The sequence below is a fragment of the Hyaena hyaena genome, unplaced genomic scaffold (assembly GCF_003009895.1).
Source record: "Hyaena hyaena isolate Hyena2069 unplaced genomic scaffold, ASM300989v1 scaffold_925, whole genome shotgun sequence".
Classification (NCBI taxonomy): domain Eukaryota; kingdom Metazoa; phylum Chordata; class Mammalia; order Carnivora; family Hyaenidae; genus Hyaena; species Hyaena hyaena.
Window position 1 is genome coordinate 687,518 of NW_024081555.1, and position 12,967 is coordinate 700,484.

The window sequence follows — 12,967 nt, forward strand, 5'->3', positions numbered from 1 at the left end:
AGGGGGGGCGGTGAGTGATGTGTGGCCCAGAAGTCCCTCAGATCTGCTGGTCTTCCGCGGGGACCAGAGTGAGGGCTAGTGGCAAAAGCTGGTGAAGAGATGCTGTGACTGTGTAACTGAGACCAAGCCACATTCCCTCTCTGGCGGGGCGCCTCCAAGGGGGTGCCCACCTTGATGAGTGCAGGCGAAGGGGCTGGTTGGCCTGAAGGGATGTGGGGCCCATGGTACGGGGTGGGAGGCAGGGAGCGAGGCCTCCTTCCAGCCCCTCTCCCTACTGGGTCTTGCTCATTCTGAAGAAGGATGTCCAGAGCGTACATGTGTCTTCCCCGGCTCTCCCACTCTCTCACTGGCGTCTGGCCTTCACCCTAAGACTCAGGGCCACCAGTTGCATTGTTCCCCCCAGGACACACCCTGCCACCACCCCCCCCCCCAGCCTGGCCTACACCCCGGGTTACAGCTCTGGCCCCAGCATGCATACGATGTCTGCCGGGGCAGGCCAAGACCCCCTGGACCCCTGACTCTGGGACGGAAATTCCAGCAAGGCAGTCAGTCCACTGCAGACGCGTTTATTGGCAAAACTTATTCCCAAGCATCAAGGGGAAGCGTGCAGCAGAATGGGTGACTTTCTTTTCACTTTCCTTAGCAGTGTTCAAGGAGCAGAAGGAGGGAGAGGGCAGGGACACCCCAGAGAGGATGGCAATTCCAGCAGCTGACGTCGATTGAGCGTTTCCTCTGAGGCCTGGGCCCAGGCTGTGCTAAGCAAGCGCTTTGCACATACTGTCTCATTTAATCCTTACAGCAATCCTACAAGGTAGGTACCATTACCATCCCCATTTTACAGATGAGGAAGCTGAGGCATAGAATGGCGAAGGGGTGAGAGGCAGCCGTCAGCCTTCAACGATGCGCCCAAGAGCCTCCCATCAGGTGCCCAAGCCACCTGATTCTCCGTTTCAACCATTTCTCACCGCTTCCAGCTCTTTCCACTCTTTTTATACTTTTGTTTTGTAAAAAAAAAAAAAAAAAAAAAAAAAATAGACGATGCCCATATTCTGCAGAGCCCACTGTCTCTTACCCCTATTGGTCAAATCTGGGTTCTCCCCAAGATTCAGCTGGGGTGAGGCTGTGGGCAGTGTGCCTCTAACGGGAGGCCTGGGCATTCGTGGGAAGCCAAAGCACAATGAAAGCTCTTAGAAAACACACAAACAATAAATTACAAACCTCCCTCCCTTCCCCACATCTCATCTCACCCCACCCCCACCCAAACCTAGCACAGACTGTGCATCACCCCCCCCACCCCCCACCCCAGGGCAGAGTCTTGTCTCAGTTGCCCTGTATCTGCAGGGCCCAGGGCCCTCAGTAAATGTTTGTAGAATGAATGAACACATGACCGAGTGAGAGCACGGGAGGAGGGAGGGAGCACGTAGGAGCCCTGGGTCCCAGCCCTGACTGCGTCTTCACCTGCCCTTTGCCCTCCTCAGGACACCTCTCTCTGCCCCAGAGAAGAGGGTCCCAGAGACAGTAGTAAAGGGGAGGGGGGAGTCATCAGGGACATCTCTGGGCATGGGAAGGTGGGTGATTGAAGTAGAGCATAGGGCTCTGGCCTCAGAGTCGGGAGACCTGGTTCAAACCCCTGCTGTATGGCTCAGGAGCTGTGTGACCTTGGGCCCGCCTGAAGAAGTATGATAGCTATCATATGAACAGTCCTTTCAGAGCTGACAAGGCTCTTTTTTCACATTTATCTTTGGTCCTCAATACCGTCCTGTAATGTGGGTATTATGATAAATATACCCATTTTACAGAAGGGGAAGCAGAGGCTGGAGAAGCCAGGGGACTTGCCCAAGGTCACACAGCGTGCAGGAACTTGAACCTCAACCCCCCACCCCCCCACCTCCCTTGCCACTGCCCTTGTCTGTACTGGATGTGAAGAGGTTGGCTCAGTCCTCCAGCTTGGGAGCCCCACGTGGCATTGTGGCAGCAGGAGGGGACTGCACGGTGAATTTCCTAGTGTGGACCCTTTCGGCCATCTCCAGCCATAAAAGCTGGTTTACTATTCACCCCTTCCACCCCCCCACCCCCCAACCCCCCACAGCCCCAGGGCTCCAGTTGCTACCCCAGGAGGGATATGAGAGTCTATGAGATACCCATGAACTTCTGCTTTTCCTGGAAGAATGGGGAGGCGGGAAGGTGGAAGGGGCTCTGAGGCCTGGGCCTTCCCCTCACACCGGCATGGGTGCCTCGTTGTATTCATCCTGACCTTCCTCCTCATCAAAGTTTGGCTTGGCATCGTCAGCATCCAGCTGGAGGGTAGAGGAGCAGGAGAGAGGGTAAGCTTCTCGGAAGAGAGGGGCAGATGAGCCCTCCCGCCAGCGCTGAGGGTGCCTCTGGAGGGAGAGGGCCCGCCTCTGTCTGAACCTTGGACGAGTCATGTCCTGCCCCCTCAGCCCCTAGGTTTGGTCTAGATGAGCGGTCCCGGCAGGAGAAGGCCTGCAGAGGGTGGGCAGGGCACCCCTTCACCAGGGCAGCCCCCCCAGCGGCTGTCACATGGTGGAAGAATTCTCCTGGAGGGGAGATGCTCCAGAGTGACTCAGGAGGCCACAGGACGAGCCGCTCAGTGGTCGGGAGAGCCCACGTGGAACATAGCCTGTGTGCCCTTGAACTCTCTCCACTATTCCCCCCGTTACAGGTGGGTAAACCCAAGGCGTAGAGAAAGGAGGCCGCTGGCTCCGGGTCAGACACGAGGAGGGGACAGAGCTGGATCGGGACGCAGGCCCCAGACCGGGACCTTAACCACTGCGCTCTACTGCCTTCCTTTGCTTCCAGGCCCACCCCTCCTATTCTCTCAGCCCCCCTCCCCCGGGATGCCCCCTCCATGCCTCCCCCTCCCCCAGCTCTGGGGTCCCGGCCCAGCCACAGCCCTGTCTTCCCTCCCTCCCCTCACCGCCCCAGGTCTGTAGGGTAGGGGTGGGGAAGAGCCACTCACACACTGGAGCTCCAGGTCCCTGAAGATGAGAGGCAGCAGGAGCCGGCGCAGAGGCACCGTGAGAATGAGGACGAAGGGCAGGATCAGCGAGATGGACCGGAAGGACTTCACTACCCACAGCACGACCAGGCAGATGATCTGGATGCTCGTGAACAGGTGCATGCGCCAGGTCCTCACCTGCGGGAGGAGGCTGGGGTTACTGCCCGCCCTGTCCTGGCGCCCTGCAACCCCCACCCCACTCTGGGCTGGGCAGCCAGGAGGGCTCTGTACCCGCTTGACGTAGGGCACAACCGGGTGGTACTTGGACGGCTTGAACAGAAGCAAGAAGCGGTCGAAGAGCTGGATGCCACTGAGGGATGTGACCCCCATGTAGAGGAAGATGCCAAACAGCACAGCCAGGGGGATGAGGGACAGGATGGGCCCCATGAGGATGGACACGCCTGCAGGGAGAACCACACACTCTTAGCCCTGGGGGGCCCCAGAGGGCCGGCAGCACCAGGGGCTGGGGAATGAAACCACAGGCACCATAAGAAGCCCTTTCTGTGGATCCTTTTAATAGGTATTACCCCCATGTTACAGATGGGAAAACAGACTCAGAGAGGTGAAGCAACTTGCCTACGACCACACAGCTACTAAGCTGGCCGATCAGGGAGTCAAACTCTGCCTGCCGGATTTCAAAGCTTTTTCTTTTAGCCTCAGCGGATCACAGAGGTCAGAGAAGCCCAGCCCAGAATGCCCCCACCCCCTTCCACCTATCCAAACCCTAACCCCCCTCCAGCTAACACCAACTTTGCCTCCTTTAAGAAACTTCTCCAGAGGGTCACTTCCTCTATCAGTGACCGTGGTGCTGCCCACACTAAGCCCAGCTGGGCTCTCCGCGGCTCCAGAACTTGGATCAACTCCAGTGACCCTCCGTATTCTCTCCCACCCCAGATTATGCCTGGAGCACTGCCCTTGGCATCAGTCACAGAGCAGTCAAGCTAGAGAGACCTCAGGGGCATCTAATGACCCCTCTTATGGTACAGACAGAGAAACTGAGGTCCAGAGACAAGGAGGGATACTAGGTTAGCAGCAGGGCAGGGCTGAAACCGAGCATTCACTGAACTTCTGTTGGTTAAAACTCTGAATTCTGGATCCTATCTAGAGAAGTCCTCCGTAAAGGATCCCCCACCCCCACTTCCTCCCCCGCTCAGATGTCCATCTCAGTGCCTTGGAAATTTCCTCCAGAGTTCCCTCATGTGAACAGCTAACACAGGGGAGATACGGGCAGGGGGTATGTGGGGGAGACCAGGCTACAGCGTGGACAGGGCTGGAGAAGGCACTGGATCCTAAGGGGCAGGGGCTAGGGGCCCGGAGCGAGGCCAGGGGGTGGTAGAGAGTGTAGCCAGCTCTTACTCACCCACGAGCACAGCGACCAGAAGCCCGCTGATCCGCTGCTCCCTGACGGCTTTTATCTGCGGTGCGGCCCCCGGAGTGCTGTCCTTGACCATGACGGTGAGCGCATTGGCGTGGGTGATGGTACGCACGGTTGTGGCACTGAGCCAGGGCAACCCAAAGAGGGCAGCCACACCGCCCATGCCTATAATTAGCAGCAGGTCCAGGTGGAAACCAGAGCCTTTGACCATCTTGCGCTCTGGTTTGCTGATAAGCAGCCTGGGGGTGGGGGTGGGGGTGGGCGGGATGCGGTGGGAGGTCAGGGCTAAGCAGTGCTCTTGCTTACCCCCACCCTCTTTGCCCCCTCCTTCCTTCTCCCCACTTGGATCTCTCTGTATCTTATTTATCCTGCTGTGTCCATCTCCCTTAGAGTTCCTTGCTCCCCTCCCTCCCACCCCCTCTTGAGAATCTAGACTCTAAAAGAGAAGTATCTTTAGATTTCGCCTAGAACGTCCACAAGCAGAGGTACTCTGCAGCTAATGAATCTGAACTTCAGGGAGTCTCGCTGGTACAGGTCCCTCCTGAGTTCCAGCTCCTCACTCTGAGTTCCCATTTTGTATTCCTTTTCTTCAAAAGGCTTCCCCAAATTATGCAATGTCAGGTCCCACCAGACCTGAGCCTGCCCCTGTCCATCCATCACTCCTGCTCATCCGGAGGGGCCACAGGTTGGACTGAGACTTGCGCTCGGTCCTTGGTGTCATGCCTGCCCGGAGCCTGTCCCTTTCCCCACCTTGGGCCCTCCCGGGCTCAGCCCCACCCTGGCTCTTACGTGGTGATCTGGGACTCGAGGAAGATGAGGATGAAGACTAGCAGGGCAGGCAGGACGGAGGCAAACATCATCCAGAGGGGGAAGGGCGAATACAAGCCCAGAGGGTGGATGATCCAGCCTCGGATTGAGGAGTTGGACACGGACAGGCCTTTAGGAACACTGAGTTTCTGTGGGAAGGCGATGCTGGTGAGAACACCGGGGGATGGGGGGTGGGGGCAGGGAGGCAGGGGGTGCCAGGGGCCTGGGCACTTGGGAACTTACTTCTTTTGAGCAACTACTTTGTACCCAGTCATTGCACTAAGCCCTTTATGTACATCTTCTCATTCCCAGTGTTATAGATGAGGAAATGGGATCAGAGAGGCTATGTAATTTGCCTTGCATCACACAGCTATTTGGTGGCAGAACTGAGATTCACACTCAGATCTGCCTGGCTAAAGCAGATTCTTTGGGGTAAAGAGGCGTTCTGACCCAGGCCCTTGCTTCAGCCAGAGGGGTCCTGTAGGGCTGTGGGAAGAACTTGGGGCTCTCAGGGGAAGCAGAGATGAGTAAGGATAGTTCTAGCTGGCTTTAGGTTTGGGAAAGCTGTTCTCGGGAGGGGGATACTGGGAGAATGAAATGACAGTGGGGAGAGAGAGGGTCACCTGGGTGTAGGTGTCTTTGATGAAGAAATCCACTAGGACCATGATCAGAATGGAGATGGGAACCCCGAAGTCTCCAATGACCCGTCGCAGCTGAGGGCAGAAATCAGGGGTCAGTGCCTGGTTGTTTCCCCACCCCTCCTGCCTCTTCTTCACCCAGGGCGCCTTGTGCTTCTCAGGGAGTCCATCCACATCTAATGCCCTGTCCTGCACCTCAGTGTACCTGCCTCCTTTCTTCTCCCCCTGGCCCAGCCCAACCTCTGGCCTCTCAGCTTCTCCACCCCTTTTCTAAAAGCTGTCCTTGGCTCCCCGCTTGCTTCTCAGCCTGGGCATGCTAAGAAACAGAGATGGGCTTGCCTGAAGAGTGAAAGCCTAGATGAGGAGGGGATCAGGGAGGTTTGGAACAGGGAATGGGAATCTAGGGTAAAAAGGAGAGCTAAGGACACTGAGGAACCTAGAAGCATGCTTCGGACTGAGAGGGGGCAATGTAGGCAAGGGCAGGGTAAGGGGAGGTGTGCTCACCCAGCCAGGAAAGTAGGAGCTGTTCTTGAACTTGCGCAGTATCATGGCTAAGAAGAAAGTACCCGCCATGAGCACAAGGGAGAGGAGGGCTGTATTAGGCAGGGGAGCCTGAGGTTTTGGCACTATTGTCACGTTGTAGTCATATTCTTTCTGCAGTGGATGGTCCTGGAAGATCTGCAACAGAAAACCAAGGCATTCTATTCCCTCTCATCCATCTATCCATCATCCATCCATCCATCCATCTGTCCATCACCCATCCATCAATCTGTCCATCATCTATCCATCCATCCATCCATCATCCATCCTTCATCCATCATCCATCCATCTGTCCATCATCCATCCATCCATCCATCCATCTATTATCCATCCATCCTCTTATCTTCTTAACTGGCAGGGTAACAGAGGGACAATGGGATTCTATAGCTTGGCTTTTGGGAGCATAGACCAAGCTCGGCTTGGATGGGGTTAGGCCATGGTGGCAATGAGTACAAGTGTGTGTGCACGTGAGTATGCAGGGACTGGGAGGCCTGAGAAGGCTGGTGGGCAAGAAACAAGTGCCAAGGGGGTTTCTAGAAAGGGCTTCAAAGACGTGGAAACAGAAAGCCCCACCAACCAACAGAATCAGGGGCAGACACGCAGTGTCCACCCTTCCTCCATATAAAATGCAGATGCAGAGATAGGCATAGTTTAAGGTGACTGAGGTGAGGGGGCAGGGAGCTCCAACCACAGGCCCTGTGGTTCTGGAGGTGAGTGCAGAGAGGGCATGCAGCACTGGACATGGGCACACAGAGGCCCAGGCACCATGCACAATCACAGCAAGAGTACCAGCCCACAGGGGTCCTGGGGGGCTCAATCAGTTAAGCATCTTACTCTTAGTTTTGGCTCAGGTCATGATCCCAGGGTCGTGAGATCGAGCCACATGTTGGGTTCTGGGCTGGGTGTGGAGCCTGCTTGGGATTCTCTCTCTTTCCCTCTGCCCCTCCCCGTCTCATGCTCCCATTCTCCTTCTCAAAAAAAAAAAAAAAAAAAAAAAAGAGCACTGGCCCACAGGCAGCAGGTGTCAACATGAATGTGGTCACAGCCACACACTGTGAAGACACAGCTGCACAAGTGCCATATGGTCACGTGTGCAATGACACACACGGTCACATGGTGTGTGCACATGTTTGTGAGCACTGCCGTGGCCCCCACCTTGATCAGCTTGAAGAAGGTCTCAGAGATGAAAATGAGGGAGATGAGGATGGAAAAGATCTCTTGGGTGTAGCGGGAGATAAACTGGACCAGGAAGCTGCCCTCGAAGGCCACAATGAGCACCACTAGCAGGACGAGCCAGAAGCCGATCCACACGCGGCCCACGATGTACTCCAGGTTGTTACTGCTGCAGAACTGCAAGGCCGGGAGAGGGGGAGGGTCAGACAGACAGGCCCAGGCACCGCGGGTCGGGTAGGTGGGGAAGGGCCAGAACAGAACTACCGAGAAAAAGGCTTCCTCAAACACGAGCAGCGGTCCTGAGAAGCCAACCACAAGCAGCGGCTGAGCCCCGAGCAGGGAGAAGATGATGCCCTGGGCTGCCGTGGAGATGAGCAGCTCTGACACCCCCATGTGGTTATAGGTCTTTTCTCCTGCAGGTAGAAGTGATAGTGTGGTCAAGGCCAAGAGGTCACTTCCAGGGGCCCATAGAGCGTTTCATGGGCAGGCCAGTGCAGGGGCCCAGACTGTCAGCTCGGTTCGGAAGGCCGGGCCGACAGAGAGGCCAAAGGGTCGGGGGTGGGGGGGGCCTGCAGAGACACTGACCCAGGAGGCCGCCGAAGGTGATGGCAGGTGACAGCGCAGCGAAGTAGATGAAGATAACGGTAGCCAGGACCTGGGGGCTGAATGCGTCTATGATGTCGCTCGGATAGTAGGGGTAGCGGCGCTTGATGTCACGTATGAGGCCCCCAAAGAACTGGCCTGTCCGCCGTAGAGGGTCTTCCGGGCCGCCAGGGGCCTCCGGACCCCCATTTAAATCTGCAGTCAAGGACAGGACTGTGGTCACAGAGGGCAAAAGGAGGAGGTGTGGGGAGAGAGGAATCGAGGGGAAAGTCTTCCTTATTTTTACGTTTATATATTTTTTTTTTGAGAGAGAGAGAGAGAATCCCAAGCAGGATCCGAACTGTTAGCACAGAGCCCAGCAAGAGGCTCAGACTCACAAATTGTGAGATCCTGACCTGAGCTGAAATCAAGAGTCGGACACCCAGCCGGCTGAGCCACCCAGGCGCCCCGAGGGGAGAATCATCTGCTGGGAATGGGGTGGCCAGGGAGGCTGGGAGACAGGAGGACAGAGAGAGGGGACACCAGGGTATTGGATGTGGGGATGGGGGGCAGGGCCCCGCAGGGCTGTGCCGGGGAACCGGAGGGTCTCTGGGGGCTGCAGGGTAGGCACCTAGGCCCTTGTAGAGTCTGGGCTCCTGCTTGATCGCGCCCGCTCGTCTCTGCACCAGCTGCCTCTGCACGGACACCAGGCTGAGCAAGTCCTGCTCAGAGAGGACTTCGGAGGGAGGAAGCACCAGGCTGCAGTCCAGGAACTCCCCCAGGTTCTCCACCAGCTCCTCCCGGCTCTGGGCCAGGTAGGCCTCAACGCGGAACACCTGGGGGCCAGAGAGAGCGTCAGGGCTGCCTGGATCTGCTGGACGGAAGGACCCAGGAGGCCACATCCAGGGCCTCCAGGAACCAGAACCCTCTCCCCCAGCTCCTTCATGCTAGGCACTGCTTTCCTGCCCCGCCCCCCTCACCTTTATGCCCACCACGAAACGGTTTTGTGCCCACGGGAGGCAGACAGGGCATCGAGTGGGGAGAGGAGAAAGCACGAAAGCAAACCAGGGAGCGTTCAGCAGGCCAGATGGAATTACAGGAGCCTAGGCCAGACCAGGCCAGACCTAACCCGTCGGAACCGGGTCAGAGCGGCCACGCTAGACCAGGCCAGATCAGGCAGCGCCAGGCCAGAGCCTGGACTACCTGTCCCTGGCCAGACAGGGCGGAAGGAGCTGGGTTAGACCGAATGTGCCAGACTAGCAGAACTCAAGCGGCCCAGGCTGGTCCGGCGAGTGACGTCAGCCGCCACCCAGCCTCAGGCTCCCCCCGCCCTCGCCAGCCCCTCCTCACCTTCTCCGACATGAGGGTGGCCACAGCCCGCCCCAGCTGAGTGTAGTCGGTGTGGGGGGCCTCGGGTCCCAGCAGCACGAAGAGGAAGCGCACGGGCACTTGAGCCTCCACGGTCTCCTCCAGCAGTGACGGGGCCTTCTTGAGAGGCAACTGGGCCTCCTTGTGCGGCAACTGGGCCTCCTCGTGTGACAACTGGGTCTCCTCATGTGGCAACTGGGCCTCCTCGTGTGGCAACTGGGCCTCCTCGTGTGGCAACTGGGCCTCCTCGTGCGGCAACTGGGCCTCCTTTAGCGTCGAGGCCTCCTTTAGTGTCGAGGCCTCCTTTAGCCGCACAAAACCCAGCACCGGCCGCTCCAGGAACTTTGCTCGGCCTGCAGGGGGAAGGGCGACGGGGAGGGGTCACACCAGGCTGAGGGGGGCTGCTGAGGCCAGCCGTGCTCAGGTAGAGGAAGGCTGGGCCAGGGAGGGAGGCAGAAGCAGGGGGTGCGGAGGGAGAGGGCGCACCAGCTCCTTACCCACTAGCACCAGGGTGGCCTCCGAGTCTGGGGGCATCTTTTCCAGAATTCTAGATGGTGAATGCCCTTCTATGTTTTCATCTCCCTGTTGGAAGGAGGGGTGAAGGGATGCCTCCGGCCCCTCTGAGCATTCAGCCCCCTCCTTCCCTAACCACTCTCAGGTCTGTGCATGTTCATGCGGGTAGCGCTGCCCCTGCTCCAGCCTCACCTTCTTACAGAAGAGCTGCGTCTCTAACGAAGGGTGCTGGGGGAGCAGAGGTTCTGAGGGGTCCCCAGAATGCGTCACAACTGTGGGCTTCACAGTCCCCAAGTCCTGCCGGTCTCTGTCATGGCTGCAAGAAACACAGGGGGTGTGGACTGAGTGAGCCGTCCGGGCTGGGCTGTTAGGAGCGTGGGGCCCCTCGGTAGGAGGGATCAAGCAGGGTTTCCCAGTGACCAGACCGGAGAGACCCTGGGGCAGGAGCACAGGCCACCTCCTTTGGAAGGACGTGGTGGATGCAAGCGGATGGCCTCCGTCTGGAAGGACGAGGTGGAGCCAGGATGGATGGAGGGAAGGGCCTCGGGAGCTTCGCCTCCTGAGGACCAGTAGCCCCGAAATCTGAACGTGGACACATGGCCACCCCTCAAGAGGCGTCAGAGGCAGGAGCCATCAGGGAAGAAAAGGGGGCCCTGGTCTGGCAGGGGAGGGGCCACCCGGGCCTCTAGGGAGACCTGGGGGCGGGCGAGCTGGGGGAGGGGCGGGCCCTTTGGCCGAGGAGTCAGGTCCCCACAGACAGGAGCACCTGTGCTGGAGCAGCAGGACCCGGAGCAGCGTCTCTCGGTCGTCAGGCCGGATCTGATCCTCGTAGATAAACCTGTCCAGCAGCTGGTTGGCCACCCCCGCCAGGGAGGTCTCTGGCAGGTCCAGGAGGACAGTGCCTGCAAGGGGCGGCGGGGTGAGCGGGGTGGCCGGATGTCGGCCCTCCTCCCCTCCACCGAAGCCGTCCTTGCAGGGGCTGCAGAGGGGCCCGGCGGGGCTCACCCTTGGCAAAGGCTTTCCGCAGCTGCAGGAGGCTCCAGAAAGTGAGGTAGGACAGGTGCGGGCAGCCCCAGGTCCCGTCCTCCCCTAGGTTCTCCTCCAGCCGCATCCAGTGCGCCACCTCCATCCACCGCAGCTCGTGGTTCTTTTCATCCATCACCAGCTCGTGCAACTCCACGTAGACCTGCAGCCCCGCAAGCCTGAGTTAGTCTGAGTTAGTCTCTTGGGCCGGAGCAGCCTCCTGGGGAGAAGACTGGCAGCCCGGGCACGGTGCGCCCTCCGCAGGCTCTGGGAGATGTTTGGGGGAGCCCCAGGGTCCTGGGGAGCACTGGGGGCAGACCCTGAGCTCAGAGGCGGCCTGCAGGAGCAGCAGCCTGGGCCGGTTGAGCAAGGCAGGAAGCGTGGGGAGAGGGGCAGCCCACACCTCTGGCTCTATTCCCCATGACTCCGTGACCAGTCTCCTCACCCCCATTTCAGAGGCATTTGGAGAACCTCTGGACCTAAAGGGGAGCTAGAGAGGACGCCTGGGAAGAAAAGGAGAAGGAAGACTTTGGGGTCATCAGGTGGGTCTCCTGCCTTGAACGGGCTCGGCATCCCCTTCTGTATCCTTGGGGCCAGTGACCACCTCCTGGAGCCTCGCTGAGGGCGGCCCCGAGCAGCTAGACAGGCTGGTGCCCAGCTGGGAAGTGCAGGGCCTGGCGGGCCCGGGCAGAGGGGGACACGTATCTAGTTCTGTGTTCCCCCAGTGACAGCCTGCCCAGGGCCAGGGGACCTTGGAGGGCAGGCCCCCAGCAGGTACTTTACCTCTGCCCAGGGCTCTCCCTGCTCAGCCTCCCCATCAGCGAGGGGTGGCATCTTCCATTCTGCCTATTTCCCGGGGTGCCCACTCCTTCTCTACCTGGTTGTGGGCTTCGCCGATGCGGAAGCTGTGTCCGTCCCTCTCCGCCCCCCTTCCCCTGGTAGAAGGGCAGGTCCCATGGGCAACACAGAAAAGAGAACTGAGGGGAGCCCAGGGGTCCTCACCTCGTGGGTCTCCGGGTCTCTGGGTCTGATTTGGTAGTCTGTGGCTGTCGGCTGGTCTAGTTGAGCTGAAAACCCAGAGGCCAGTTAGTGCTGCCCCCAGATAATGGTCCCCTCAGGGTCTTCCTGCTCCACCCACAGTGGGCCTCAGCACAGCACGAGATGAAGCCCACTCCCTCCCATTGTCGCTGGCCAGGACCGGGGGGCCCGCACCCCACCCACCCCACCCCTGCTGCTCGATGGGCCCCCTGTGTCCATTCTTGGCCCGGCCTGGCTCTGCCATGCCCCATCCAAGCATTGCAGAAGACCCTCAGAACTCATCTTCAGTGGTGACAGAGAGGGTCACATCCAAGCTGGAGGGTCCTGAGCACCAAGTCTTAGGATTCTCCTTGGATCCCTTCCCTCTCCCGTCACCTTCTGGGACCAGATTCCCTACCTTTCCCCGCTGGCCTCAATGATCCCACCAGACCCCAAACTCCTCTCTGTCTGCAAGTGGAGCACCGGGAGCCAGGCTGGGGTCTGCCTTATATAGCCCCCCACCCCCCACCCCTCTCCCAGCCCTCATTTCTCAGAGGGGCCTCTTATCTTCAGTACTAATTGCCAGCACTTAAGTCCTGTTGACAGTAAACAGGTCCCCACCTGGGGCTCCCCAACTGAGACCTTGGCAGGGCCAGGAAGATTTCCTGATGTCTCTCTGCCCTGGGGGGGGTCCCCACGGCCCCCCATTTCTGAGGGCCTCTATGCCCCCCAACAGAACGATGCTCTCAGGACAGACCCAGTGCCTGGCCAAGAAGTCGGCGTTGGATGGATACAGATGGCCGGTGGACTCCTGCCCTTGTCCCAGACAGGCCTGGCTGCCCTGTCCCAAATGGAAAGGCCTGGCCATGGGTGACTGGTTCTGCCCACTCCCCAGCCCCCCCCCCCCCCCCC

General features: G+C 59.1%; 1 protein-coding gene across 1 annotated transcript in view; it reads right to left on the reverse strand.

Annotated features, from left to right (window-relative positions):
• Positions 1-2,098: 2,098 nt before the first annotated feature.
• SLC4A1 (solute carrier family 4 member 1 (Diego blood group)) overlaps positions 2,099-12,967 on the reverse strand; it is a 14,906-nt gene continuing 4,037 nt past the window's right edge. Inside the window, exons 4-20 of the mRNA XM_039220927.1 lie at positions 12,041-12,105; positions 11,021-11,201; positions 10,782-10,917; positions 10,208-10,331; positions 10,000-10,084; positions 9,485-9,855; positions 8,766-8,970; positions 8,138-8,350; positions 7,817-7,965; positions 7,535-7,729; positions 6,344-6,517; positions 5,825-5,914; positions 5,184-5,350; positions 4,380-4,633; positions 3,251-3,420; positions 2,981-3,157; positions 2,099-2,297 (exon numbers count right to left, since the gene is read on the reverse strand). Coding sequence (XP_039076858.1) covers positions 2,217-2,297; positions 2,981-3,157; positions 3,251-3,420; positions 4,380-4,633; positions 5,184-5,350; positions 5,825-5,914; positions 6,344-6,517; positions 7,535-7,729; positions 7,817-7,965; positions 8,138-8,350; positions 8,766-8,970; positions 9,485-9,855; positions 10,000-10,084; positions 10,208-10,331; positions 10,782-10,917; positions 11,021-11,201; positions 12,041-12,105 — 2,837 coding nt within the window. The 3' untranslated portion in view covers positions 2,099-2,216. The remainder of the gene's footprint in view (positions 2,298-2,980; positions 3,158-3,250; positions 3,421-4,379; positions 4,634-5,183; positions 5,351-5,824; positions 5,915-6,343; positions 6,518-7,534; positions 7,730-7,816; positions 7,966-8,137; positions 8,351-8,765; positions 8,971-9,484; positions 9,856-9,999; positions 10,085-10,207; positions 10,332-10,781; positions 10,918-11,020; positions 11,202-12,040; positions 12,106-12,967) is intronic.